The following is a 26,576-nucleotide window of genomic DNA, read 5'->3' on the forward strand; positions in this document are numbered from 1 at the left end:
TATATATATATTCATGATTTATTTTCAAATATATTTTTCACTTAGAGAGGATTTGAAACGGGAGGTTGGTTCCAATGTTCTTACTCACTTGAGTATCACTAATTAGAATATTTCATTTGAATAATGTAATTTATCCTCGCAACAATTAGATGGACCACATTAACTATTTCTGAATGCATCAACCATTTAAATGATTTATATGCTATATCCCAAAAACAAATGTATATGTCTTAATAAAATTGATCCAAATTATACCCCTAAAAGAGCCCAAACTTACAAAAGGTTATATTGCCACTTACGTTATAAACAAGGTTATTTCAAAAGCACTTTGACATCTATGATGATTATTTTGTTCTTGTATATTTTATACATTATGTACCTTGTCATAGTCATGTTCTCAATGGGGAAAATACTTCTTCTATAAAGAGGATATGATAGGGTGTATTGCCATTGATTTTGAGATCATTGAAGTTATAAAACACCTTTAGATTTTATCTATCTTTCTCTATAATTCTAAATATATATTGCCACCACAAATTTTATAAACATGTTGAATAATGAGAGGGAAAAGGAGTTTTTCATATGTTATAGCTAAAGGTTTGTTAATTTACAATTCATTTCAAACCCACAATAATATTTTCACCCTCCATTTATCTTTTTCCCAATTCTATTATTGCACTTAAGCTTGCCATGAACATCAATTATGAAAGCGATTCTTCAATACTCATGGTGTCATACAAGAAATTAATGTAAATGACCTTTTCATATTCATCATCATAATTTTCATTTTTTTGTGTGTTAATAACCATATCCTAACATATCCCGTCTTCAATAGAAATATTTACTAAAATTTAGTTTTTTGTTAAGATCATAAAGTCTCTTAACTATAAGAATTATATAACTATCCTAAAAAAAATGATAATTTCATAATATAAAATAAAACAATTTAAAATACATTTTTAATTTAATTTAAAAAAAAATCAATTTTAAAAATTCAAAAAAAAAATTGTAATATGGAATATTGATTATATTTTGAAGATTTATATCAAAGTAAAAATTAAAAACTTCTTCCATATAAATTAAGAAAAGAGAGCTATATATATCTATATATATAATTTTACAAAATAAAATTATATACAAAATTAAAATATAATTTAATTATATAATATATATATATATATATATATATATATAATTAATAATGGTATAAATATAATATAAAAACTCAAAATAATATAAAATATTATATAAACAACACTATTACAATTAATATTAAAAATACTAATTTTTTTTCTAAATAATTATTTATTATAGAATATTATATATTGTATAAAATTTTATATATACTAATTTTTTTTTAAATAATTATTTATTTTAAAATATTATATATTGTATAAAAATTTTATATAGTTTAAATGGGATTATAATTTTTAGGTATTTAAAATATTTTTTAATATGTGAGTAAATTTTGTATTTTAATATAAAAATTAAGTGTTTTAAAATATTATATATTGTATAAAATTTTTATATAATTTAAATGGGATTATAATTTTTAGTTATTTAAAATATTTTTTTATATGTGAGTAAATTTTGTATTTTAATGTAAAAATTAAGTGTTTTAATAATAATTGAATAGAAGTTTTTGCAAGTAAAGTTATTTAGAAATCTATTTTATAGATTCATCACATAAATTATTTAAATTGTAATATATATATATATATATATATATAAATAATTTATTTTCGAATATATATTTTCACTTAGAGAGGATTTGAAACCGGAGGTTGGTTCCAATGTCTTTACTCAGTTGAGTTTCACCAATTAGAATGTTTCATCTGAACAAATGTAATTTATCCTTGCAACAATTAGATGCACCACATCAACTATTTCTAAATGCATCAACCATTTAAATGATTTAAATGCTATATCCCAAAAACAAATCTACATGTCCTAATAAAATTGATCCAAATTATACCCCTAAAAGAGCCCAAACTTACAAAAGGTTATACTGCCACTTATGTTATAAACAAGATTATTTCAAAAGCACTTTGACATCTATGATGATTATGGGAAGAGGAGTTGTTCGTATGCTATAACGAAAGGTTTGTTAATTTACAATTCTTTCCAAACCCACAATAAGATTTTCACCCTCCATTTATCCTTTTCCCAATGCTATTATTGCACTTAAGCTTGCCATGAAGATCAATTGTGAAAGTGATTCCTCAATACTCATGGTGTCATACAAGAAATTAATGTCAATAACTTTTTCATATTCATCATCATAATTTTCATTTTTTTTTGTGTTAATAATCATATCCTAACATATCCTATCTTCAATAGAAATCTTTACTAATATTTAGTTTATTGTTAAGATCATAAAATCTCTTAACAATAAGAATGATATAACTAACTTAAAAAAAATTAATAATATAAAATAAAACAATTTAAAATACATTTTTAATTTCAATTTTAATTCGTGATGTTATATAACTTCATAGCATTAAAAATATATTTTTTATTTAATTTAAAAAAAAAATCAATTTTAAAAATTCAAAAAAAATTGTAATATAAAATATTGATTATATTTTGAAGATTCATATCAAAGTAGAAATTAAAAACTTCTTCCATATAAATTAAGAAAAGAGAGTTTTATATATATAGATAGATATAGATAGATAGATAGATGTAGATATAGATATTATTTTTATTTTTATTAGTTAATAAAATATATTTATTTTTCATATTATTTATTAGATATTATAATAAAAAAATTAATCTTAATTTCATATATATATAGATATAGATATATAATTTTACAAAATAAAATTATATACAAGATTAAAATATATTTTAACAAAATATCTATATCTATATATATATATATATATATATATATATATATATATATATAATTAATTTATACAAATTAATAATTGTATAAATATAATATCGAAACTCAAAATAATATAAAATATTATATAGACAACACTGTTACAATTAATATTAAAAATATAATAATTTTTTTAAATAATTATTTATTTTAAAATATTATATATTGTATAAATTTTTTATATAATTTAAATGGAATTATAATTTTTAGTTATTTAGAATAATTTTTTATATGTGTAAATTTTGTATTTTAACATTTAATTAAAACAATTTTTTTTTTTTAGGATTTTAATAATATTGAATATTTAAATGTTTTAATAATATTTAAAGAAAAGTTTTTGTGAGTAAAGCTATTTAAAAATCTATTTTAAAGATTCATTATACAAATTTTTTAAATTGTGATTAATATGGTTTATTTTATTTTTTATATATATTTTTATTATTCAAGTACATTTTTTTAATAAAAAAACTCTAAACAAGAAATTGTTTCCAACCTCCTCACTCACTTGAATATCACCAATTAGAATACCTCTTCTGAATCAATATAATTTATCGTGGCAACAATTAGATGGACCACCAGTTCTAAATACATCAACCATTTAAATAATTTATATGATATATCCCAAAAACAATATCTATGTCTAAATAAAATTGATCCAAACTATACCGCTAAAAGAGCCCAAACTTACAAAAGGTTATAAGTGGTTATACTGCCACTTATGTTATAATCAAGGTTATTTCAAAATTTAAAATTTAATGTGACGATAAGTTTGGCGACTTAATTCTCCGAGATATTCTCAAAGCTAATTGGCTAGTCAAATAAAGTTGCAACTGTTCCTGAACTTCATGGCATGCGCCATCGGATGAGTTAGGTACAGAAGTTGACCTACGATTCCAAATGTATGTCAATTACACACGAAAGATGGCGTGGTGGACTACGTGTTCGCGTCACCATTCATGCCCGACCGCGCGTGATACATAAATTTGCCATTCCTCCACGTCACGTTCGTTCTGATAAACTAGCTTGTGGTTGAAATACAACACAGCGACTTTTCTTGTTTCTTAACCATGCAGGAAACGTAGGACAGTTTCCATCCAGCAAGAGGTAAGCCTCGCAACCAAATTCCTACCAACAACAACCCCAGTCCTTATTATAGAAACTTTCGCAGCCCATTCTTCCAAGATGGTAATCACAATGGCCTCAAAACACTTATCTGCAATCCTCCTGCTAGGGTTTTTCTTAGTAAAATCGACAATGGCCAGATCCGAGTCCATAGAGTTCGCAGGTTATGGTGAAGAGAAACTGTCAAATGTTGTGGTAGTGGGAAACGTCTTCTGCGATACTTGTTTAAAGCATCAATTCTCGCAGGAAAGTAGCCATGTCATAACTGGTATGTTTATTAGTCTTTTTTAAGGTAAGATTCTAGCAATAGGTTTCTTAAATTTTGTAGTCGAAAATTTCTATGTATATCGATTGGGCTTTGTTATAAAATCATCTATTAGATTTGTGTTTACAGGTGCTCGGGTAGCCCTAGAGTGCAGCTTAAACCGCAAGACAATAGCATCTGTTACAGTCGCAGAGAGTGATGAATATGGCGATTTCACTGTGGAGGTGCCCTCGCTTTTTCATCCAGAAGAGAGGATTAATAGATGCAGCGTTAGGCTGCTTAGCAGTCCTGAAGGCTCATGCTATACACCATCAAAAACTGTACCCTCCAAACTTGTTCTCCTGTCAAATTCAAACGGAGTTCGAACCTACAACGCTGGGTTAAGCTATCACCCACAAAATATCCCTGGCCTCTGTTACAAGGAGATTGTACAAGAATCCTTGGAGAGGGAAAGTAGGCCACAAAAGCCTCTGTCGTACCCCTACTCTCTGGAACGATCATAGGGATTCCAAATATACCTAATTTGCTGCCTCCTGTAAATATTGGAACGATGCTTTCATCATCAATCCTACTTTCTGGAACGATCATAGGGATTCCAAATATACCTAATTTGCTGCCTCCTGTAAATATTGGAACGATGCTTTCATCATCAATTCAAGCTTTTAGAAAGCTTTTAGAATTTTAGTGTTTGGAATAGATTTGCAATTCCTGTCTCTAAAATTTTGGTGTTTAGAATTGATTTACAAGAATCTCACCAGTATTCTATGTCTAATTATTTTCTTTAAAGTTTCATCATGTGTAATCTAGATTTCTAAATCCTCTGAGGCTTCACCAATCAACCCGTAGTGTAGGAAGATATAAGCAATAAGAAAGCAAGTCCCATCACCAACTCTGGCCTGAGTTTTGGTGTTTGGAATGGATTTGCAAGAATCCCATCAGTGTTCAAATCTCTGGAGGGGTAACCCATACCCCGTAGTGTAGGAAGATACAAGCAATAAGAAAGCAAGTCCCATCACCAACTCCCCCCTAGAGTTTTGGTGTTTGGAATGGATTTGCAAGAATCCCACGGGTGTTCAACTCCGGCCTTGCGTTTTGGTGTTTGGAATAGATTTCCAAGAATCCCACCTGCGTTCAAATTTCTGAAGGTGTCACCTATAGGGCAGTAGTGTAGGAAGATGCAAGTAGTAAGAAAGCAAGTCCCATCACCAACTCCTGCCTCTAGAATTTTTGTGTTTGGAATTGATTTACAAAAATTCCACAAATATAAGATATCTAGATTTTTAATATATTCTAACATCAAGAAAACTAATTTAAGTCATCAATTTTCAAACCATAACCTCTGTATATACCTACACCACTCTAAAATGTTTATGTACATGGTCTGCATGCAGAGAGTCTGGTTGAAATGTTTCTTGCTTTGAAGACTATTGCCATGGCTACTACTGTGTTGTGAAAGTTTCAGTTCTGTGGCGGTGATTGAAATTCAGTATTATGCCGAATTTAAAGTACTTCAATAATAAATTTTGGTGCGATTTGAATGTTATCCCGAGGGATGATGATATATAAAAATGTATTTATGTAACAATTTGTTTGGTATGTAAATAAAGTTAGTGATTGAAATTAAGTTGAATGTTAAAACTTATGTTCAAAAGTTTAGGTTAAGGGTTTCTTGCTTTGCAGTTCTTCTCACGCACTATGCTGTGTGGCGATAGTCTCAGATAGTCTCAGTTTTTGTTTGTTTTCCAGTTTCTCTGTGACTGTGACTTCTGGGAGTAGTATGTCCCGATTCAGGGTCTCTAAGTTATTCAAATTTATTGGAGAAATAGCATTACGTTTGAACCACATTAACGCAACATAGTTAGATTTATTAGATTTATACTCATAATATTTCAAACCTTGTGTCAATGTATCAATTATCTTATAATAATTATATAAAATTTAAGTAGGCAATTATTGATACGCTACACGCTTTTCACCATTTTGTGGCTATTGTCGTTATAGTCCACCATTAATTCGTCTGATCGAGTAATTTAAATGATAGATTTCGTGCAACTTGAATGTTCTCTCATATTGGACGTTACTAAAAATTATCGATGTAATATCTATTTTATTTTTAAGTAAAAAAACAACTTTTTTTTATATTAAAAAAGGAAATTACATTTATATAGTTTTGTCACAGATTTTCGAAAAAAAAAACAAAATAGCAAATTACATAAATTGATTAAGATATGCAACTGAAATAATTATTTTTTTATCCCTTGAACTTATTTAGATTACTGATTAAGTTAATATTTGACAATCAGATAAACATAGACACCATCAAATACCTCTAGATTGTCATGTCCATGTGCTTACCAAATATTTAAATAATCAGCAATCTAGATTAAAAAAAAAAAAGCTTTTTTATCTCTTTGCAAGCATAGTGCTTATGATCCATACCGAGAGTGTTCTCGCGCTTATAAATCATTTGTGTAACATGAATGTCATCATTATGATGTTTGTATCTATGTAATATTCATTTTATTTTGCTTGTTAAATTAAAATTATTTCAATTTTTAAGAGAAAGTTATCCGTCATTATAATATTCACAATATATCTATGTAATTTTGGTTTTATTTTGTTTATTATCAATAGCTATGGCTATCTCGAGTATTAAGATAAATTTATTATAAATTGTAAATAAATTTATTATAAATTGTAATTTTTTTATTATTATTGGAGACTTAACCCATCAAGATATATGATTCATTTAACCATAATAAAGATAACTGTTTCGTTACTTTGCGATGATACTAAGAATTTTAAAATTAAATAAAAATTTAAAAAATAAATAAATGTATAATAATTTTTTTTAATTATATATAAAGTTATTGGTTAATAAAATATTTAACCAATATTTATATTTATTAAAATTAATATTGATTTATCTTTTAAGTTTTGTTATTATTTCATAAATTATTATAGATATTTTATTAGACATTTCAACACAATAGATGTGATAAAGTTATATTTAAAAATCTGAAATAAATATTATTTTATTTCTCTTTAGACTTCTCAGTTTATAGATTGTTGTTAATTTTGTATGCATGCAAATTAAAATTATGCAAATACATTAAGTAAGAACTCAAAAAATATTATTTGACATAACATATTACTTGGGAAACCTTTCACGAGAAAGCCTAGCTGGAACTTGAGGATTCTTTGCTCTTTTTCTCTAAATAGAAAATGGTTGAGTACAAAGACGTATAGCTCATGGGGTACTACAGTGCACAAATTTTGTACTATTTTTGTTCATCTATGGAACCAATTCACTCAAAAGAATGCAACCTCTTTTCCTTCTAGTTGCTAAGTTGTAACACAATCTTCACTCGAAAGAATGACACCTCTATTCCTCATTTTTTAGTTATAACACAATCTCATAGACTACTCGTAGTTGGGTTTGACTACCTCAACTCTTAACTAGTTACAATATGTACTCTTCTAAAGTCTTTTCCATCATAATCATGTAGCTAGCCATTTTTCCACAAATAACGGGGGCTAACATGGCATCCTCTCGAATTATGGTGGTGAAAATAGGAAGGTCAACATATGAGTGGCATAACCTTTGCATGCATCCTCTGATTCACATGATACTTGCACTGTCGAAAGTTCTTTGTATGTAGAATACGAAAAAAAAAAGATGATGCAATGAAATGGAAAAAAAAATTCCCCCAAAAAATGTCATTTGACGCAACAAAATGATCTCGGAATGCTTCAGACCCCAATTTTCCAAACTGGGTTCTTTAAGTAACAATGGTCTTGTGATTTGATTCCTCCAATTTTTCTACCTTGAAATCATCGAGATGAATGAAAAATAATATGATGATCCAATATGAATCACATCTCCACATTTTGGGAGGCTTTTATTTCTCAAAAGCTTCTAGCAAATGAGGTGAGAAAATTTTTCCTCCAACTTCTCTCAGGTGTACCATTTAGATTTTCCTGGAACTTTCCCTTTCAACCCAATCTACTAAACATGGTGCTGCTCTTGTCTCATATTACCAGACCTCGTTGGCAAAAATGTATCTTTTTTCAACTTTGTCTGAGCATCTAGTGCTAAATCCTCTACAAAATGTAGGACTTGTTCCTCTTCCTAATATAGCATGGAAGGATAATAGAGTTTCATATTGTCTACATTCACAACTGAGTAAATGCACATGTATGGTCGTAGACTGAGTCGATAGACATTATAACCCACCTTTTATAGTATATTGAAGCGGCCATATAGTATAACCTTAATTTTCTTACCAGGACCCTGTATCCTTTCCTTATTCAATTGTGGTCATACTTTGTCTCCCACCTTGAATAATTTCTTTGTTTTGTGTTCATCATGCCTGACATTATATTTTTATTGTTATTTATGCAGCATTTCTTGTACTTCAACATGGATCTTCCAGATCTTCTCTACAAATTTTCAACCCTCAAATAATCCTCTGCAAGATCCTCCCTCACTCCTCTTTATTTCCCATATGCAATATCCAAAGATGAAAATAACAAATATCTAATTTGATGCCTCTTATAAATATTCTAAAAAATCCTTCTATGCCCAATTTCAGCATCCTACCTTTGTTGTCAATAGCATTTCATCTTATGCAGTCTCAATTTCCTAAATATCCTTGTATCTAGATTTCTAGAATATTCTAAAATCAAGAAAAAGAGTTCAAACAAACAATTTTGAAACAATAATCTCTGTATATACCTACACCACTCTAAAATGTTTATGTACATGGTAAGCATGTAGAAAGTCTGGTTAAAATGCTTCTTGCTTTGAAGACTATTTCCATGGCTACTACTGTGTTGTGAAAGTTTCAGTTTTGTGCAATTTGAGTTTTCATTTATGCTTATGTACATGGTAAATATGTAGAGAGTGAGGTTGAAGTGTTTCTTGCTTTGAATATTATTGCCATGGATGCTACTGTGTTCTGAAAGTTTTAGTTCTGTGGGATTTGAGTTTTCATTTATTCGGATGTCACATTGATGTCATAATATTTAATTTGGTCCATTTGTAGATAAGAACAATGATGGAAACCAGACCATCGAGAAGACGGCTCTGCGGAGGGAATCAGAACAAGGGTTACGAATGGCGTTTTCAGGCCGCTCCAGAAACTCACGCTTCCTGGGCTCGAAGGGCCTGCTTCCAGCCTCTGCAGATCGCGATGAAAGCCTGACGCCCGCGTCCAAATGGCAGACCAAAGAATCCAGGCAGCAACCGATAGATCCGCGGCACGAAGGAGAACTGTTTTGCCCGAAAGCGGTTGTGCTATTATGGGCCGAACAAAATGAAGCAGCCCAGGTTTCTTCCATCCGGATACCGGCTTCGGCTCTGTGGCTCGGTGAGATCAGGATGGCCAGAGCTAACGCATTCCTCAGCGCCGCCGACTCAGTGCATACCACCGAAGGGGCAGCGAACGCAAGGAGTACCTACCCGAAATCGAGGTTTAGATCAACAGAATCGATTACATCGCCATGGATCTGGCTTCCTTCTACGGCGGATCGGTCCTCGGCGGCAGATCCTTCATTCTCCAGGTCACGGACGAGCCCCCTTTACCTGCACCAGGGGTTCTCACACAGTCTGCCGTTTGCTTCCCATACAACAGGGCATGGCATGGACGCTGCAAACCATCATCGCCCAGATCCGCTAACAAAAACACAGAATCAACTCGATATTGAGCTATTAACCGTGCATAAGGGCAAGGAAGCAGCGATCTGGCCGGTAATGACCGCGGGTGCACCAGATCCATTATGGCTGCCACTGGAACCACTACGGATGCATCCGGAAAAAGAAAGAAAGCCCATTAACGCGGAAGGCAGGCATACAAACCCCAGAACCACCATCGATCCGCCAGATCCGGAGAACAAACAGACAAATCAGGGCTTGGTTAAGGCAGATCCGACAGATCGGAAACAAATATTTATCAGATCGGTAGAAGGCAAACACTACTGTGTACAATTCAAGGAAGGGATGGATGTTCTGGAATTAAAAAAGCAGATCCAGATAAAACTGGGCACTCCGACAACACACCAAAATCTTATATTTTCAGGACTCTGCATGCAGGATCAACACACTCTCCAGCACTATGGAGTTGTTAAAGATTCAACCATCATCCTCAACCTGAGACTTCGAGGCGGATGCAAGGGAACTAGCTCAAAAAATACAGGCTCTTTCCGTGATGCAGTCAAAGGAAAGGAACCACTGCAACACAGACCAGCACCCACAACAGAGATTCCAGGGCCCTACATCGTGGAACAGAGGCCAGAATCACCCATGCTTACTGTATCATTGCCGGAGGTAACAGATCTGTACACAGATTTAATTCACAATGTTGTTATATGCAGATTTAATGGTTATTGGCCCAAAGCTGATGCACTGCATCAATGGGTTTATACTTCATGGACATCCAAATGTGAAATATATCTATGCCCTAAGGGTTTCTTCATAGTCAGATTCAACACAGAACTGGAACGAGACAACATCATTAATCAGGGGCCTTGGTTTTGGGGCAATGCTGGTCTCTTTATCACCCCCTGGTTCCCGGACTTTGATGCTAATACCATGGTAGTATCGACAATGCCAGTTTGGGTAAGGCTACATAACCTCCCACTGCATTTCTGGCATCGGAAAGCATTAACAACCATTGGGAATTCCTTAGGAAAACATCTTAAAATAGATGAGGATAGAGCCAACCGAGGAATCTTCACATATGCCAGAATATGTGTAGAGGTGGATCTAAGTCAAGGACTTCCAGATCACATCACTTTAAATTTTAATAATTCACTATGGACACAACAACTTGATTACGAGAACACGGCATTCAGATGCCGCAGCTGCTTGCAGACAGGGCACCTTCAATATGCATGTCCATTGTCTAGTAAGGAGCCTAAAGGAAACAAGAAACAGCAGAAAAAACCAAAAGGTTGGCAGCACACCGAACCACTGGAGGAGGAAGCACTGAACACGGATCCCACAGATTTACAAGGAAGACAGGAAAAAGCGATGGAGGAAAACAACGAAGAACCCAAATTGGAGCCAAATAACTTGGAACGGCAGCAAGAACTACAGCTGGAAATAAGCGGAGCCAAAAGAGCACACAACCCCGAAGGATCTGACTCGGATAAAGAACAATCAGTGTATACAGAGGAAAACCATCTTGCCTTAATTGTCCCCACTCCTAACGCTGGAGTCTGGCGCAAAGTAGAGAAGAAAAAAGGAAGGAAAATATAGGCCTGTAGAAACAACATTATCTATCATTCCTGTTGTATTCCTGTCTTTACAGGAACAATTTTTGCCCTTATGTGTTTTATTTCTGTTTGTTGCCTGTCATTACAGGAACAGCCATATGCATATGCTTCAAGCATCTACAAAATGTAATTTTATCAATATGAATAAAATTACGACTTTTTCCTTACGGGAAAAAAAAAAGAACAATGATGGAAATTCAATATTATGTCAAATGTTAAATACTTTAATAATAAATTTTCGTCCCATTTTAATGTTATCTGAATGGATGATGATAAAAATGTAAAGTTAGTGATTGAAATTAAGTTGAATGTTATGTACAAAAGTTTAGGTTAAAGGTTTCTTGCTTTGTAGTTGTGGTCATAAACTATTGTTGGAAACCTTTCGACACTACTGAGGAGGGACGGCTTGAATCAATAGTTTGAATTCTTAATTTTTTTTACCAATTTAAACTTTAACTGAATCACACATATATTTGCCAGCAACACAATAGATGAACTCATGAACATAATCTATATAAGAAGCTAAAACAAGATAACCATGAGAGCAACAATAAACATCACATAAAAACACATCCACATAAGAGACACAAGATATCTAGTGGAAAACCATTCACTAGGAAAAAACCACCCTTTCTACGGTTGTGCTACTCTGAATGTTCTATTAAGAAAAATGTGTCTTTTACATAGATGACTCACTCCCATCAGTTAGGAGATTCGACCTCATATACAATCATTTGACTCCGATCAACGTGGAGACTTGATTCTACTAATCAGCTCGAAAGACTATGTTCTCCATGGATCTATGGACCACCATCCGCTAAAAGCCACCAAGATCAGTTGATCATCATCCAACTCCGATTAAACTATACAACTACCATTGGATTGAGAGATTGTTCCTTTAGCTAAAACTTTGCAACCATTGCTTTGCATCCATGAAGTCAATTCTCCTCTCTTCTATATGGAACTCATTTCATCTGTTTTCAAATTGGACGCAAGGCTTCTTGCTCAACTTGATTGAGCTCTGCAATGCAACCTCTAGTGGTGAGAGAATATCATAAAATAAAAAATCACCACAATCATATGGTCTCACACAAGAAAATAGTGGTCATAATCCATATAACAAAACAACTGAATAATATCACCACAGCTGAAATAAAACTCATAACAAACCCTCACACCAAAATATGAATGTTGCATAATACAATTAACAACATAAGACTTTGTGGATACGTGCCAAATGCATAAACATATCCTAGTAAAACAAATGTGAGAGTCACTAATATGGAGCTCCATCAATACCAAACTCTACTCCAACTCTTTGCATCAGTGATTTGAAATCTGGAGATATTAATCAATACTATGTTTTAGGAAATAGATTTTTTCATACTGTTGTCATTAGAGCTCATACACTGAAGCAATCAGGCTCATTATGCCTCTGAAGCATACTCACACAATGCAACATTCTCTAACTCACTATCACTCACCATCAACCTATAGATGATGCTAGACCTGCCAACATTCAGGGGGTCTCCTTGATATGAAGTCTCAATTAGATCTCACACTGTCTAGAGTAGGAGTATCATCCGGAATATGGCATGGTTTTCGAAGCAGTTGGCTTTAATGATGTACCTTGGCTACAATAACACATAGAGTGGTGTATTCAAGTGTGTGACTCTATGAAAGGACAAGTGTGATGTATGAAAAGTTCTAACACAAGAAGGGGGAAATGAGTGGGCCTCTTAGAATCTTGTAATAGTACGTAGTTTAAAAGGAACACACGAGCATAAAGACATCACAAGTTAGCCTACAAAATAGTTCCCAAGTTAAACATGACGGAAATATACAACAACACACCTTCAACAAGATTCATACAAATGAAAACGAAATAGTTCATAAGTGTTAGCTAAGTGAAACAACATATATTGCAAACATAAGAAGAATAGTCCTACTATATTCACAACATATGCATGAAAATGTGTCGGCTGTGAGCTTTTATCAAGTGAAAGTTCTAAGCATACATATTCCATTGATGAACCATTAGCCCCAATAGTGAAACATGAAGTCTACACCTACTCCTCCAAAGAACGATACTCCCTCTATGCTACAGAAAAGCCAAGGCTCTCAACAAAAATCCCAAGATTTTGATCCTAAACTAAAAGCCTAGCCAAAAGCTTGGCTCTCAAAATCCATTTACATGAGTTATGAGGGCATATTTGTAACAAAAGGGGTCATTTTTCTTTCTGATGACATATTTGTAACACGTAGGACCTCCCCTCATTTGAAACGCAACGCTCCTAAAGGATTCGACCACAGGAAAGATGAAGAGGGTAGCCAGAAAGAATATCGACTCAGAAGTGGACCAGATCTGGCTGCCTACATACCAATTTCCATTGTTTACCACTGGCAAGTAGAACCTGCGACAACAGAGGAAGGGAAACCCTCTATGACGAGCACAAAAGTGCAAGTGAAAGTATGGGGCACCTGGATGGGATTGCTATACTTAGATCTGTCACCTCAGGGCACATGGGCAACAGATCGAGCCCCTCCTCAGACAGATCCACCCACTACTGAGGAGGATCTGATACAAATCTTCATCAAAACACTGGAGGGCAAGACTATTTATTGGAGGATCTGGAAGGGGAGGAGGATTTAGGAGCTAAGGTTAAAAATCCAAAACCACCTCGGTATACTAGCATACCGGCAAAACCTGATCTACTCAGGCTACAGCTTACAGGACCAACACACACTCCAGGACTATGGCATTACCACAGACTCGACCATCATGATTAACCTGCGTCTGAGGGGTGGATGCGCTGGAACTAGCTCAAAAAGCACTGGATCCTTTAAGGACGTAGTCAAAGGCAAGGATAAAGCACAAGCCAATACAACAACTCTACATAATACCAAGACCTTACATCGTAGAAAAAAAATTTGAGAATCCTGCTCTTACCATTGCAATGCCTGAGGTAAACAACCTACACACAGATCTATATTCCAAATCAGTTATATGCAGATTTAATGGGTTTGGGCCTAAATATGATATGCTGCAGCAATGAATACATGATGCTTGGTCACCAGACTGTGAAACATGCTTATGCTCCAAAGGATCCTTTATAGTCTGATTCAGAATAGTACAGGAAAGGGAAAATATCCTTAACAAGGGACCATGGTTCTGGGGCAATGCAAGACTTTTTATGACCCCTTGGTTTACATATTTCGACACCAACACAATGGTGGTATCAAATATCCCAGTTTGGGTCAGGTTGCACAACCTCCCACTACATTTCTGGCACCATAATGTTTTAATCGCCATAGGAAATACACTAGGAAAATTTCTTAAAATCGACGAGGACAGAATTACAAGAGGAATTTTTACTTTTGCCAAGATATGTATTGAGGTAGATCTCAGTGAAGGATTACCAGCAAGCATAACATTGAACTTTAATAATACACAGTGGACACAATAGCTAGACTACAAAAATACATCCTTTCGATGCTCTGGGTGTTTACAAACAGGACACGAAAGCCAAAAAAATACCCAGATGGAACAAGAAACAACAGAAACAGCCAAAAGGATGGCAATACATAGCCCCCTTGGAGGAAGAAAAAAAACAAGCAGAAACAACAAAATACAAAGCAGAAATGAGGAGCAAAAGACACAGAACAACACACCTAACGAGGAGAAAGACCCCAGCAACCCATTGCAGCACCAAGAAACTCAACCAATAGGAATAGAAATAATCAGCATCAAGCGAGCTCATGGATAAGAAGGATCCGAATCTGACAAAGACTCTCCCAACCATACAAGTGAAAATCAACTTTCCATTGTAACCACTCACAGCACTAGAGGTTGGCGAAAAGTGAAAAAAATGAAGGGAGAAAAGAGTAATATCAAGTTTTTTTTCTTTTTTTTTACTTTCTCTTTTTATTTCTCCAGGGTAGCGCTGCTACTCCGTGTCCCTCATGCACACGAGTCCTGCTACTCTGTGTGCTTCATGCACACTAGTCCTTGAGGACAACTCTGGGATGCTTCATTGCATATACTACAATGTAACTCCCCGTTTTAATTAATAGAAAGTTGCTGCGTTTTTCTTTGGAAAAAAAAAAGCATGTAGAGAGTCTGGTTGAAGTGTTTCATGCTTTGAAGACTATTGCCATGGCTAGCACTGTGTTGTGTTGTGAAAGTTCCAGTTCCGTGGGATTTGAGTTTTCATTTATTCGGTTGTCACATTGATGTTATAATATTTAATTTGGTTGTCACATTGATGTTATAATATTTAAGTTTGTCACATTGATGTTATAAAGTTCAGCATTATGCTGAATTGTTAAATACTTCAATAATAAATTTCCGTGTCATTTTAATGTTATCTGGATGGACGATGATAAAAACGTAAAGTTAGTGTTTGAAATTAAGATGAATGTTAAATGTTTTTTACAAAAGTTTAGGTTAAAGGTTTCTTGCTTTGCAGTTATGGTCATAAACTATGCTGTGTGGCCATAGTTTCAGTTTTTGTTTGCTTGCTAGTTTCTCCGTGCGTTTCTGGGAGTAGTATGTCTCGATTCATGGCATCCAAGTTATCAGAATTTATTCGAGAATAGCATTATGTTTGAACCATATTAACGCAATATAGTTAGATTTATTAGATTTATACTCCTAATATTTCAAACCTTGTGTCAACAATAGTGTCAATTACTGTATAATAATTATATAAAATTTAAACACGTATTCAATTATTGATACGCTACACGCTTTCAAACATTTTGTGGATATTGTCGTTATAGTCCACCATTAATTTGTGTGATCGAGTAATGTAAATGATAAGATTGTATGCAAGTTGAATGTTCTATGATGTTGGATGTTACTAAAAAAAATCTATCGATATAATATTTATTTATTGGTAAACAAAATGAATGTGATTGTGTTGGGAGGTGTTTAAATTAAATATCGTTAAAATGTGGTAATTAGGTTTATTTTCACATTTTGACTTCGTGAAATTAAATAAAATAAAAAATTAAAATGAAAGAAAATAGATTAATAATTAATTTAATGTTAGCAAATTTTGGATGGTAGATTTCAAATATAATATTTTTTATTTTAAAATATAATATAATATAATATTTTTATTTTTTATTTTTCACTCAAGCTTAGTATGGAAAAGATATTATCTATAGAAAAGATGTTGTCTAGTCATGTTCTATATATTAAGTAAACATTTTTAGCCGGTCAAATTAATAAAAATAAAATAATAATAATAAATCAATTTACAATTTATGGTTTTTTGGCTCCTAGTTTTGACAATTCATAGTTTTGTCCATACTATATATATATATATATATATATATATATTCTACTAGCCTAGAAATTCATGGAAGAACTCACTCTATTATAAGACCGTTGTATATACCATATTTTCACCCCATGTCTTCCAATTCTTCTAATATAACCCCTCAAAAACTGCACCAAAATATCGTTGACTACTCATATCTTCCCATCTATCTGTGGATAGAATGTTGTAGACCTCTTCAACTTGGTGTCCATCTTCTCCCACGATGTAGTCCAAAATTCACTGAAATCTTGTCCCTGTCTAAAATGATGGTCCTTGGTATTCCAAATTGCACCCACATTTGTCCAAAGAACAAGTTTGGTGCTTCTTTCCCACTTATGATCTTTTTACAGGGCATCCAAACGCACATCCCACTGAAACTATGAACTAACATGAACACGTAGTGATGTCTCTTCTCGTTTGTTAGTAAACCCCCCACAATGCACATGGAAAGTCTTTCCCAAGGACGAGTGGGTATAGGTAAGAGATGATATATACCTTTTTTCCTATTACTATTCTTACTGGTAAAATAAAGCATGCATCCTCTTATGAACCTAGTTAATTGTTCTTCCATTTGGACCAATACACATACCTCTGCAATTTGGCCACGTCTTCCCTATACCAAAGTTCCCTACAACCTTGGAGGTGTTAGCCTCTCTAATCAGTTGTAATTTCTCACCTAGCGAAACACATAGCTTATCTAACATGTAAAGTAACCCATCCTAGATATGGTAGGCAATGATGTTGTTTCAATCATGCACATGATTCTAACTCTGCATCTACTGAAACACCTCCATGATGTCCTCATCCTCTGAATATTCCTCTATATATGAATCACGGGTGAGTGGCTCCATGTGCATTAGAGTTCCCAAAGTTGTGATTTTTTATCTATGTGGCTTTGAAAGCATCTCAATCAACTTTTTTGTGGTGCCCTTATTGTACTTAATTACTAAATGAAACTATTCTAGAAAACCCATCCACTTGCAATACCTTGTTCGTTGTATCTTACTCTCGGCTTGAAGGTACTATAGTGGATGATGATGTGTGGATCACTATCTCCTTTCCCATTAGATAGTGCTTCCACTTCTCCACACTTCGACTAGAGAATGGAGCTCCTTGTCGTAGGTAGGGTAGTTAAGAATTTCCCCATAAAATACTTAAAAATGGTAGAATATAGGTCTTCCTCCCTACATCAAGCCCCCTCCCATAGCATACTCACTCACCAATATCTCCACTCACTAGTATAAAATGAGAAATTAGTGACTAGGTCACTAAAATGTTAACCACCAAAGCTTTTGCGAGTGAAATACTACAAAAAATGAGCAATTTTAAGTGACTCAACTAAAAAAGACTAATATAAATGACTAATTTAGTTTCGAGTTAAAATATACAACTAGTTAATAAGTAATAAAACTAAAAATGAGTAAAGTGAATGACTAATTTAATTTAGGAACAAAAGTACAACTACCTAATAAGTACTACAATAATATGAATCAATCATTTATGTTAGTCATTTTAATTGTGTCATTTCAACAATTTAAACTTACAAGTGATAAGGGATCCAAAGGCTATTATAGATTGGCTAAAACGTTATAGTTCCTTAACCACTTATTCACTAGATCAGTGGATGGTTAGAGTTATAGAGACAATTATAATCTTTATGGTTATATCATTTGGTCACATTCATAGGGAATTAAATTCAAAGGCAAACAGATTATCCACAATGGGAATGGGCTTACAACTGGGTCAACTACATTATCAAGAATATTTGTAAGGAGAAGTGTTGGTTAATTATTGGAGGACACATTCCTTTTGTTGAAGACATAAATTTTCATGAATATCTACATTTTTTATCATCACGATCATATCCATTGAGTTTAGTATACAAGTTGTTTATCGAGTTTCAATGTACATTATGAATATAGTAGTACTAGTTGCTTATGAACATAGCTAATGAAAGCTTAGAATGCAAGGAAGGGACCTGTAGACTATGAAAACATTGGAACAAATTCGAGGAAAAAATGGTTACAAAAACAATGTTATAATTTTGAGTTTTGAGCATCATGTTCGATGCAAGTCAGATAAAATTTCTAGCTGATAGTGTGTAGGAAAGAACTAGTAAGGTAAGGTTGTTTACTAGACATCTTTATTTTCCATTTTTGGACAATTACTTTAATTTTCCATTTTAAACCTATAATGCTTGTTCTATATGTCTTGATTTTTGTGAATTTGTGGGGGGATTCAAACCTGCATTGTTTTTTATGTGGAATGCGTCATTTTCTTGTTAAATACATTCTAGGATGGTTGAATTTCTTAGAGTATGGGTGGATTTTTATATGTATTGAATGTATAAGAAGGAAAACCATGAGGAAGTATCATGTGACAAGTGACATAAGATAAGTTTTGATATACTCAGTGTCATAGTGATGACAGACCCAAAGTTGAGGATTCGCCATGCATTTTCCATGGTAAATATGGGGAAATAAACTAGTGATATCATTCACAATAATACTCTTAGCATCTCCTCCAACAAAAATAATGAGTTGGCTAAGTTTTCGAAAGAGGACTTCAAGACACTCCTGAGCATGAGGGTAAAACTAAGTTCAATTACCAGGCAGGCTCTAATTTAGGTTATTTACAACTAGTCTTTGAATATCTCGTAGTGGATGCAACACCCTATAAAATTTTGGTCTACACTTGAATTTTGGAGCCTATTATGGATCCTATGATTGATCATTCCCTAGTCACTTATTAGTAAGCTGATGATTTCGAGCTCCCTTTTTTTATCTTAAGAGCCATTCACACTTTTATATTTATATAGCACGTGTCATCTTCGGGCATGGGAATTATCGCTTGTCATGCAAAGGGAAGTTTGTTTTTATTCAAGGGGAAATGTTTATGAAAATGGGTTGTTCTCATCATATATACATGTTTCACACTCATTTCCAAATTTTCATGCACTATTGCACAAGTGTTGCTTTTATCCTCACAAAATCTATCATCGGAGTTGTGCTTGTCATAAGCTACCACAAAGGTTATTGCATTAAGCGAAGTATGTTTTCATATGTTCTAGATGGTCTGTGTTGTATCACTAAGTGTTCAAGTGTGTGATATTAGTCAAGTTAGATCATTGTTCACGTCGGTTCCACTCATCCCACACTTACCCAAATTCTAGAGTATTCCTAGCAACCTAGCCTCATCTAGTTTCCTGATCTACGCACTTCACATCTGCAACCCTCAAGGTTTTTCCTTTCCTGATAGAATTTCATAATGCGTAGAAAGTCTAGCCTCCATTGGCATCCAAAACTATGCAGTGGATTCCTCCAATGTCCTTCCCTCAACCAAAACCCACTATCTCCAGAAACTGCACAGTTTTTTCCCTCAAGAATCTCAACTTCCCAGTCCACCTTGCTTCCTAAAACTATGCAGATTTGTCCTCCCAGGGCCTTATCTTGCAGCAAACACTACCTGCTTAAAATGCGTGATATTTATCTTAGTGGCCACTGTGAAATTATTTCCCTCAGAGAGGACTATGCAGAAATTTTCCTGAATCTAGGATGAGCTACACACTGCTTAGTCTCAGTTTTTAAGCTTGACCCTTGGATGCTTGAACTACAAACTTGTGTAGTCATTGGGCCTTCTCCCCTGGCCTGTCACTTTAATCCAAACTTAAGCAGGAACGAAATAGCTTATAGATACAATCATAAACACAGAGATGTAGCAGAAAAACACTTCATTTCATTAATAGAAAAATACTGAACTATGCTTACAAATAGAATGAAAATAAGATAGCTCGGGTGATGGTAGCTTATCTATGAGAAGAGATGTGGTAGCGACATGCATCTACACTGAGTTACAATGAGGCACAAGGGCCATTTTATTATTCAACAATAAGAGAAAACCCTGAACAACCAAAACCCAAACTTGAGGAGATGTAACACTAGGAGTTTATGGGTCCTGCTGGGGTTAGTTGGGCAACCAACTTCCAGAGGTTGTAGCTTGGTCATATTATCTCCATTTGACACGTATGATACCTCGTTGGAAAGATATCTCTAAGGAGTATATCTACCGATGTGATTTCCATAAAATTACTAAAGGAATTTTGCCCAAAAACCATCGTTTAGGGCCTCAAAATGGCTCTGGAAGTTGAGGACCCGAAAAACTGCTAAAAATAGTAAATTTTGCTACAATTAAGGAAACTAAAAAACTGATAGAAAAAATGGTGAGGGTCCAAGTGGAATAGGCAGTTGGCAACCAATATCCACTTGGATCAGTCCTCCCCCTTTAAGAAGCAATGGCCCCCATTGTGTTGAGTTCCTCCATGAGATGAGGAAACTTTGCTGAATTTGGTCCCTGGTGAGACATTTGCCTTAGTGAAGGAGTTGGCCTGGTTTAACAACTCAACATAGATCTATCCTATGTTTTCAAGTGTTCTTGATTTGTGTGTCCATGATCTAATCAATTGTGGTCTGTTCCATGTAGTCTGAGTTGAGCTTTGTTGCTGTGAGTTGTTTTGCAATGTGAGATGTGTCCAACAATGGTGGAAAGTACGGTCAAAGGTGACAAACACTGGGTGCAGACCAAGGAATGGTGGGATGATGAGCTCAAAGGAATTATCACCGATGGCCTTGGTGATGGTGTATGGCCCATATCGGAGCAGGCAAAGCTTGCGATGGGGTCCAACAAGGAACTCTTTCTGCAAATGAAGTCAAACTTTGTCACCCATTTGGAACTTGTGCGACACTCAATGTTGATCATGGCACTACTTATACTTAGCATTGGATCTGTCCAATATATCATGAACTTGTTGGCAGATGTATTGAATGCGCTCAATGAAGTTGTTAGCCCTATCAGCCTCGGATTTCACGTGAGCTAAATCTACTTGAGTGGCTGCAAATGGTATGGCCACATCAATGGGGTATAATGGCTTAAATCCCAGCCCTACTTGAAAGGGTCTGTCACCTGTTAATTTGTGGAGAGCTCTATTATATTATGTTGGACATAGGGGATAATTTCATCCCATGTGCATGGATGCTTCGAGTTGTACATGTGTAGAGTTTGTACGATCATCTTGCTGACAACCTCTGTTTGGCCATTAGTTTGGGGATGGAAAGTCGTGGACTTAGTGAGTTTTGTATCCAGCATCGACTAGAGACTTGACCAAAATTCCCTCAAGAATTTGTTGTCCCTATTTGAGATAATGGACTATGGGATCCCAAAGTGTACCCACACTCCCTCAAACCAGAGCTTAGCAGTGGCCTTTGTTGTAATACTCTTCTTACATGTTGCCATGATGGTCATCTTAGAGAATCATCGATGACCATGAAAACGTAATCATTGCCATGCTTATTAGAAGGAAGGCCTGACATATAATCCATGGAGATAGATTCCCAAGGATGACTAGGAGTAGGTAGAGGAGTATACAGGACTTGCTTCTTTATGGTTGGTTTGGAAATGGCATAGGTGGTGCAATATCTAATGTACTTGCTAACATCTAACAAATTTTCAGCCAATAAAAATACTTTTGAAATACCGCCACTGTTTTGTCTACTCTGAAATTTCTAGCGACCCAATTTTAGTGCGCCTCCTAAATCATCATGGCACACTCACTTGAAGGAAAACATATGTGTGCCAAGTGGCATAATAATGCATCCTGAAGATGAAAATTTGGAAATTTCTTCTGTTGCAGGACTGTCTGGTATATGCTGCCAAATTCTGGATTGCTCTTGTAAAGATGCAACCACCCCGATGTCTCGTGCCCACATGAGTCGAGCACAATGATTAGTGCCATGACCGGTGGTTGGCTGAGGCAATCAACGACATTATTGGTACTTCCCTTCTTATACTTAATGTTAAAATGGAATTGTTGAAAATAGGTGGACCATTTCTGATTGTGATTGTTCTACAACTTCCCTTGTGTCTGTATGAATTGTAGAGGCCAATGGTCTATGTGGATTACCATTTCCTTCCTCTGAATGCAATTCTTCCATTGACGAAAGGCCTGCATAATGGAATACACTTGTCTATCATAAGTGGGGTACTTTCAGACTGTGTCTTAAAGTGTCTCACCATGGTGAGCCACTAGATTCCCATTTTGAGTAAAAAAATGCACCAATAGCATAGTCAGAGGCATTTGTATCAATCTCAAATGTTTGTTGCGAGTCTGGTAATGTGAGCACTAGTGCAGAACAGAGGTGATTCTTCAACTAAGAGAATGCTCGTTATCGGGTTTCCGAAGAAAAGAACTTTTCTTTCACTCCTCCCTTGGTGACTTGACTTAAAGGCTAAGTGATATGAGAGAACCCCAACACGAACCTACACTAGTAATTGGCAAGACGCAAAATGTTGCAGAGCTCTATTAGAATGGTTGGGGCTGACCACTCCCGGATGACTTGTATCTTGGATGGGTCCACATGTACACCCTTCTCATCAATGATGTACCCCAAATATTGTACCTGGGTTAGGCCAAAGGTGCATATCTCCAAGTTAGCACACAACCTGTGTTGTCGAAGGGTTTGAAGGACCTCTCGAATATGATGGAGGTTCTCTTCCCAACTCTAGCTGAAGATCAAGATGTCATCTAAATACACCACCACGAATGCATTGGTGAGGGGCCACAAGATTTCTTCCATCAGTCTCATGAAGGTTGCAGGGGTGTTCGTCAATCCGAACGACATGACCAACCATTCGAAAATGCCCTCCTTGGATTTGAATGCGGTCTTCCACACATCAGAGGGATCGATAGGCACCTGGTGATAACATGACTTCAAGTCAATTTGGTGTAATATTTGACCCCATTGAGATGATCTAGAAGGTTTTCAATCCACATGATTGGGTACCTATTCTCGACAATGATCTTTTTCACCACCCGATAGTCAATACAAATCCTTAGGTCCCATCCTTCTTCTATACCAATACAATCGGGCTCCCATAGGGTGATGATCTTGGCCTGATGTTCCCTTTCTACAATAGTTACTGAATCTGCCTCTTGATCTCATTGTTCTCTAGAATAGAGCCTCAATAGATTAGTTCGTTGGGTAGCGATGCCCCCGAGGTCAAATCGATGGAGTGCTTAACCTAACAGTGTAGAGGTACCCCTGTGGGTGAAGCGAAAATGTCCTTGTACTCCTCCACGACCTTGTCCATCTATTGCTATTGTGCAGAGGAGCTCTGCCTGGAAGCCATGGCCACAACCTTCTTCTTGCCTTGGGCCAATCACAAGGAAAACAAATTTCCTAATCCAGCAAATGATCTTACTACATTTATTTGTAATGATCAATGAGATGGAGGTAGGCGGGGCTACCTCTGGTATCCTCTACAAATTATTAGCCAAATTAAAAATCTCAGAGTGAGGTCTAGATTCATATACAACATGTCTCTTCTACAAGTATGATTGTCCTAAAAATACATCAAAAACTTCAAGAGGAGCAATGTCACTCAGTACCTCATCCGTGAAGGGCTTGATTGTGTAGGGAAGGTGACACTACTAGCTGACGCGAAGATCTCATCCTTGGTGAAGCCACCTGATGGTGTATGGTTGTGGATGTGTTGTAGTATTTAGGCCCATCTGCTTCATGAATTCTTCTAAAATTAGGTTCTTTTATCTCCCGCTGTTGATAATGAACTACAGCGGAGAACCCTTCACCCACATCTGTGAGTGGAAGATGTGTCCCCCCTCCTCGGGATCTTAAGGATCAATTTTCTAGATCTTTGTGGTGGCCATGGTGGCATTGGGCTCCGTATCAATGATCTGCTTTCCTTTGTTAGTCCCCTTATCAAGTTCTGATTTAGAGTCAAAACATGCATCATATTTGGAAGCCTTCAGCTCAGTCACAAGTGACTGCTTGGCCTGACACTCACTTGTATTTTGAGTGGAGTTCTTATGGAACACACACCATTTTTCCATGTCCTTCTTCATCTTCATGGTGTTTTTCTTTTCTTGTGGCTTTGGTAGGTTGTCTTGGGTAGCCTCGCCTCGCCTTGGTCCCTTTTTTGTGGTTTGGGGGTTCCTTTTCCTTGCATTGGATTCATAGATCCAAAGTCCCACTTCTTTTATTTAAACTTCTGCTCAATCTTTACAGCATACCGATACATCATGCCGAGCGAGGAAATGTCCCGGAACTCCATCCAATCCTAGATGTACTTGTGTATACAGCTGTGGTACTTGAGCACCAAATTCCACTCAATATCCTTCATACACAACTTTGTGCAAAGGGTATGGAAAGTATTGTGAACTCTGGCACATCTTGGTCCTGTCGTAGCATGGTCCACTTTATGTATTTATCTTCATAGCTCCTGATAGGGTAATACTGTTCCTTGATGGCATCTCAGAAAGAATTCCAAGTGGGTGCAGCTGAAAACAGTGAGGGTTCACTCTCATCCTTTTGTTCACAGTAGGTTTCCCATGAGTCCTTGATGATTGGGGTAGCTTTGAAAAGTGAAAACGTAATCTTTTATCGATTGGAAAAGTCATGAACTGAAAAATACCCTTCCAATAGATTTAACCATTTATCTATGATGTTTTCATCTATCAAGCCTTCCAAAATGGTAATATCAAAGTTAACTTGTACCTTAAAAGGAGTGGCACCTCCAGAGTGGCTATTGGATGAGGATGCATTGCCTATGGGTAGTCTTCAAAGGACCTTGGCAAATTTATCCATCATCGCATTCCTCTATCACTCGAGGGCTTCCTCAAGAAACATTTTGAAAGGATCTCCTACCCTGTCATCCTTCTCTTCTTCTACCATGGGAGGTCATCATGTTTTATAAGGTTGATCCTACAATGGATCAACTATATTGAGCCCTAACTCCTTATACCCTGACCTCGTGGGGAACATGCAAATAAAATTAGAGAAAGAGTAGACCACTCTGATACCATTGATCCGAACTTAAATAGGAACACAATGTTGGGTCCCTATAATACTAGTGATTACCCCATTACTATTGTAGTTATACCCTTTATTTACATTGTTGTGCCCCTATTACCCCCATGTTGTTTTTTTTGTGCCCCATAGAATCCCTCTATTGTTATTTTTGTGGCTTTATATTATTATTGTTAGGTCGGCTAGATTATATTGTGACTCCTTAGACTCCTATATATAGAAAGGAGGTTTTTTCATTTGTATCATCGAATAATTGTTCATTTATGCAATGTAAAGGAGGTTGCCCCCTCGAAGAGGCTTAATTCTAAGGCATTCATCTATCTTTTCTATCTTTTCTTGAGATGGTTTCATAACATTTGGTATCAGAGCTTTGGATTCTAGGGTTTCGCTGCTCCAAACAGGTCATCGTGGCATTTCGCTATAACTTTTGTTCTGTGATGTTTCAGAAGTTGAAAAAAAATCCATTTGAGAAGAAATCGCGCTGAACCTTGGGTTCGAATTTCAAAGATTTTCGTGTGATATTTGAGGAGATATGATCTGAGGAAGTTGGTCTTTTTGCAGACTCCTGAATTACATTCAAAACAGGTGACCTGTGGAAAATCGTCATAACTTTCTGTCTGGGGATAGGATTGAAATTTCATAAGAAGGTACAGAAAGAGGAAAGACTGTAGTTTCTTGTATGCGTGTTTCAGATCCAAAGGTTGAAACAGTGACTCGTGGCACGTCGTACAAGTTCGCTCTACTGAACTAGTCTAAAAGCAAGTCACTGTGGAAGATTTCACATAACTCTTCCTTGGAGAATCCAATTTGGGTCA

General features: G+C 35.3%; 1 protein-coding gene across 1 annotated transcript; it reads left to right on the forward strand.

Annotated features, from left to right (window-relative positions):
- The first annotated feature begins 3,952 nt into the window (after positions 1–3,952).
- On the forward strand, positions 3,953–5,785 carry LOC149202404 (uncharacterized). Its single transcript, XM_089399970.1, has 2 exons — positions 3,953–4,280; positions 4,407–5,785. The coding sequence occupies exons 1-2, from the start codon at positions 4,073–4,075 to the stop codon at positions 4,778–4,780; spliced, it is 582 nt and encodes a 193-aa protein (XP_089256096.1). The 5' UTR covers positions 3,953–4,072; the 3' UTR covers positions 4,781–5,785.
- The last annotated feature ends 20,791 nt before the right edge of the window (positions 5,786–26,576 follow it).

This window comes from Pinus tabuliformis, chromosome 2_1 (assembly GCF_031772625.1).
Source record: "Pinus tabuliformis cultivar Carrire ecotype Pingquan chromosome 2_1, CPIR1, whole genome shotgun sequence".
In the NCBI taxonomy this organism is placed as follows: Eukaryota; Viridiplantae; Streptophyta; class Pinopsida; order Pinales; family Pinaceae; genus Pinus; species Pinus tabuliformis.

Coding starts and splice junctions, on each gene's coding strand:
- LOC149202404 (XM_089399970.1), top strand. CDS start 4,073: ATGGTAATCACAATGGCCTCAAAACACTTATCTGCAATCCTCCTGCTA. Junction 4,281..4,406: donor AAGTAGCCATGTCATAACTG/GTATGTTTATTA, acceptor TTGTGTTTACAG/GTGCTCGGGTAGCCCTAGAG.